The 3,965-nt window shown below is 68.8% G+C and overlaps 1 protein-coding gene across 1 annotated transcript in view; it reads right to left on the reverse strand.

The window, feature by feature from the left end:
• Positions 1–489: 489 nt before the first annotated feature.
• LOC112123337 (E3 ubiquitin-protein ligase MARCH5-like) overlaps positions 490–3,965 on the reverse strand; it is a 4,089-nt gene continuing 613 nt past the window's right edge. The window contains 5 exon segments of the mRNA XM_026656871.2: positions 490–702; positions 1,226–1,395; positions 1,753–1,936; positions 2,235–2,365; positions 2,786–2,988. Of these exon segments, the coding sequence (XP_026512656.1) occupies positions 547–702; positions 1,226–1,395; positions 1,753–1,936; positions 2,235–2,365; positions 2,786–2,988 (844 nt within the window). The 3' untranslated portion in view covers positions 490–546.

Here is a 3,965-nt window from a genome sequence, read left to right on the forward strand (position 1 = left end):
CCGTTCTGGGGACGTGGGGGGCTAGGGACGGATCTGTCCCCGCTCGGGGAGGTGGAGAGAAAACCCCTTCCCGGGCGCAGGAAGAGCCCATGCGGCCTGAGGCAAAGGGGGACGCCAGCCCTGCGGATAACCGGACTGGTGCCAGGTGCCCAGACACTGCGGGGACATCCGCACGCCCCGGGGGACAGCAGCTCACGGCTCTCCCAAGCCAGAGGATACCAAGGGGCCAAGCTCCCAGGGTAGCCCCCTTGCCAACGCTCTCAGCTCCGCACGCCTGCGGGAGACAGGGAGAGGATCAAGTCACACAGCATCAGGGAGCTCCCGCGGGTGGGAAGGGAGACCCCCCCCCCCGCTCCCCAGAATGACGCCCAGACACACCCTGCGCCGTTCAAACAAGGTTTGTATTTCCAGTGGCTATTTATAAAGGGGCCAGGGCCAGGAGACCCTTCCGCGGGGGGGCCCAGGGCAGGGCTCTGCCCCCCGGCTGTGACTGCAGGGCACGGCCCCACGGGCCAAGGAGCTGCGGGCAGGGGCCAGGCTCCAGGCCTAGCTGAGGTTGCCCTCGGTGCTGCTGTCCTCGTCCGGGGGCGCGGGGCCCGGCTCCAGGTAGTCGAGGATGCGCCGGTTGGCCTGGAGCAGGTACTGCTGCTGTCTGAAGTAGACTTTGAGCACCCCCTTGATGGCCACAAAGGTGATGCCGCCCTGCGGAGGAGGGGAGGAGATGACGCCAGCTGCTGTGCCAGTCCCATGGCTCTGGGCATCCCCTAGCACCACAGCCCCCCAGCCAGCTCCCTCCCCCCACTGAGCACCAGGGACGGGGGCTCCCCGCTGGAGCTCTGCTGGTGCCCTGATCCACACCCCCTGCTAGCCCAGCCCTGGGCTCCCCACTCAGCTCTGCCGGTGCTCCCCACTCCTGACCCGCAGCCCTGGGTTCCCCACCCCCAGCTCTGCCGGTGCCCCTCACTCCCGACCCGCAGCACCGGTGCTCCCACAAGACAGTACGGGCGGCAGTGCCAGGCTGACCTGCCGTTTCCATGGCAGAGAGCAGATCACAGACCGCCAAGGTTTCTGAGCTCAGACTCCCTGGGTCCGGGGCTCTCGGGCTGGCAGGCTCCAGCTGCCACAGGGCGTGAGCCGCAGCTGCTGGAGACTCAGCCCAGGCGCCTTGGGCAGTGCCCCGCATGGGCACCCCGCAGTGGCTGGCACAGCCCGGCCCCGGACTCACCAGGATGGTGCGCTGCAGGCTGGAGTCCACCCGCCGGAAGAGGAGCCTGCCCACCAGGCTGGCAACGGTGGGGAACACCAGGGCCCCGCACAGCGTTCGTGAGAGGGACGGGTGGTCGCTCTGGGGGCGGGACTCAGCCAGGGGCCCCGGGGGCACCGGGCGCCCAATCCCTGGGGAAATGGGAAGGGAGGGGAAACTGAGGCAGTGATCAGTTACCGCCACCCGGCCAGGGGGCTCAGACCTGAACCGCTCCCCACACCACCCGCCTCAGCCCCAGTGTCTGCCCCCTGCCAGCACTCTGCCCCTTGTCACTGTCTCTCCTCTCCCTGCCAGGCCACCAGCTGACAGTGCTGCTGCCAAGCTTCCCCTCGCCCCACGGCTCTGCTCCCTCAAATCCCTTCGCTGCCAGCCTGCCCCTGCCTCGGCTGAGTGGCAGCCATGCCCACGCCCTCACCAACCTGCCCACCCACCGGCACCAGCAGGGCAGCCCCAGAGCCCCCATCCCCCCCACCGGCGACGCCCCGCACCTGGCACCAGGGCCTGCAGGGCCTGCAGCTTGCTGGAGTACTTCCGCCAGACACGCAGCACATAGTCCTCCCAGCGGATCAGCCTGCCCAGCACCAGCATGACGGGGATGGTGGGCAGCCCCATGAGCAGGAAGAGGGGGTCTGCCCGCTCCATCACATCCAGCCCCTTCTTATGGCCGACCACCTGCAACCGGGGGAGGAGGCGGCTCAGAGCCCACGCCGAGAGCTGGGCTCCCCGCGCTGGCCGGGCCAGTCACACCCCCACAGCACGGGCACCACGTTGCCTTCTCAGGCCAATTCCCAGAAGCACCCTGCCCACGCCAGCTGCATGGCCCCAGCCGTGCCCCCGCACAGCCAGCCTGGCACCCAACAGCACCCACGGGTGCAGTCGCTCCAGTGCTCTTGCCTCTGTTCCGGAGCTTGGCGGAAGAACCAGCCCCAGCCCAGCTCGGGCCCCCATTGGTGAACCCCCAACACGTTACCTGCATCACCGTGACGGCCCCATAGGTGACAGCCGACCAGTACACCGTCCCCACCACGATGCCGGCCATGGCGAAGGGGCTGGCTCTGGACAGGATCTGGTCCACCTGGTGGAGGAAATACACCAGGGGCCCTGCAGGGAGATCAGAAACTCAGGCCACGCCATGTGCACACACACCCCTGTATTCCCTGGGCCAGCTGCCCGCCGGGGAGACTCCAGACAATCCCCAGGGACGAGGGCTGCCCCCACCCACTCAGGGGCAGGATCCCAGGGCTTTCAGCCCTTCCCCGCCAGGCCAGAGCCAGGAATTTCACAAGCCACACAGGCTAGTGGGTGGAGCACAAGGTCCAGAGCCAGGGCATTGCGCCAACCTCTGTGCTCCAGGCAAAGCCTCCCCAGACACCCTCCACTCTGCCCCTCATTAACCCCTTCACACCCACTGGCCCCATCAACCCGGTCTCCTGGTGCCCCGGGTCGCGGTCCCAGGCAAACCAAGCCCCGGCCAGGTCCCAGAGGGGCTGGCTGGGGACCCAGGCCCCCTGCTGCGCTCACCCAGCTTGGGGAAGATGATGCGGTATTCAGTGCCGCACTGCGGGCAGCTCACGCTGCCCGTGCTGTTGCCCTTCTGCTTCTCGTCCAGCCAGCGCTGCAGGCAGGCCTGGTGGATCCATTTGGTGGAGCCTTTGCAGCGGCAGGGGCAGACCCACTCGGCAGCCCGGTCCTCACGCTCCGTGGCGAAGCAGACCCAGCAGTGCCTGGAGAACAGAGAGCGCGTCAGGGAGCCAGGCGCCCCCAGGAACCCACGCAGACCGGGAGGGCAGGGCCAAACTCTGGGCCACCCCACCCCAGAGCAGGGGGATCCCTAGGGGACCCAGCGACCCTTAACTGCCAGGTTCCCCCCCAGCATCGTTCTCCAGTCCCACCCCCATCCGGATCCTGCCCCCATCCCCTGCCCAGGCTCAGCGCAGGGCAGCCAAGACCCAGCCCCGTCCCACGTCCCAAGGGCCCCCAGAGCCAGGCCAAAGAGGGAGGCTGGCTGGGGTGGCGGCAGGAGGGGAACGTTCCTCAGGGAGATCAGGCCAGGCCAGTGCCGGGTTTACAATGGCACCAGTGGCTCCGTGGAGCTGGGCCCATGCTCAGAAGGGGCCCCGGCCTGCTCTGCTCGCACTGCGTCCTGAGACCCTGCTAGCCACTTGTTCCTCTCGGCCTGCTCACCCACCGGCCGAGGGCTCCTCTCTGCCCCCTGGCCCCACCCGCCAGCTCCCCTCTGCCCCCAGGCCGGACCCCAGGGCACCTCCAGCTCCGGGCCTCTCTGCTTCCCACCACCTGTGGGGCCCCACCTGTCTCCCCGAAGCTGAGCTGCCTGGGACTGCTGCAGAAGCCTGGCAGGTCTTAGCTGGGCCCCTCCAGGCAAGTGGGTCCTGAGGGAGCCCGGCCGGGACAGGCCCTGGCCTGGCTGATCACACCGCTCCAGAGGGGCCGGAGCGATTCCCTGCCCCGGGACCAGCCCTGGCTGCGCTGGCGGCTCAGCCCAGCAGACACAGTCACTCCCCAGCCTGCTGGTGAGTGCGGCCAGGAAACAGGGGGTGGGGGAGTGGGTCTCTGGGGGTCGCTGGGCTGTGAGGGCGGGAAGATCTCTGTGTGTTGGGGCACTAGGGAGTGGGGGTTCGGGGGGGGGGCTGGGCAGGGGTAGTGTTGTGCAGGGCGCTGGGCATTTGTGGCGGGGGGGGGG

This window comes from Terrapene carolina, unplaced genomic scaffold, assembly GCF_002925995.2.
Source record: "Terrapene carolina triunguis isolate 2854851 unplaced genomic scaffold, T_m_triunguis-2.0 Scaffold51, whole genome shotgun sequence".
Taxonomy (NCBI): Eukaryota; Metazoa; Chordata; order Testudines; family Emydidae; genus Terrapene; species Terrapene triunguis.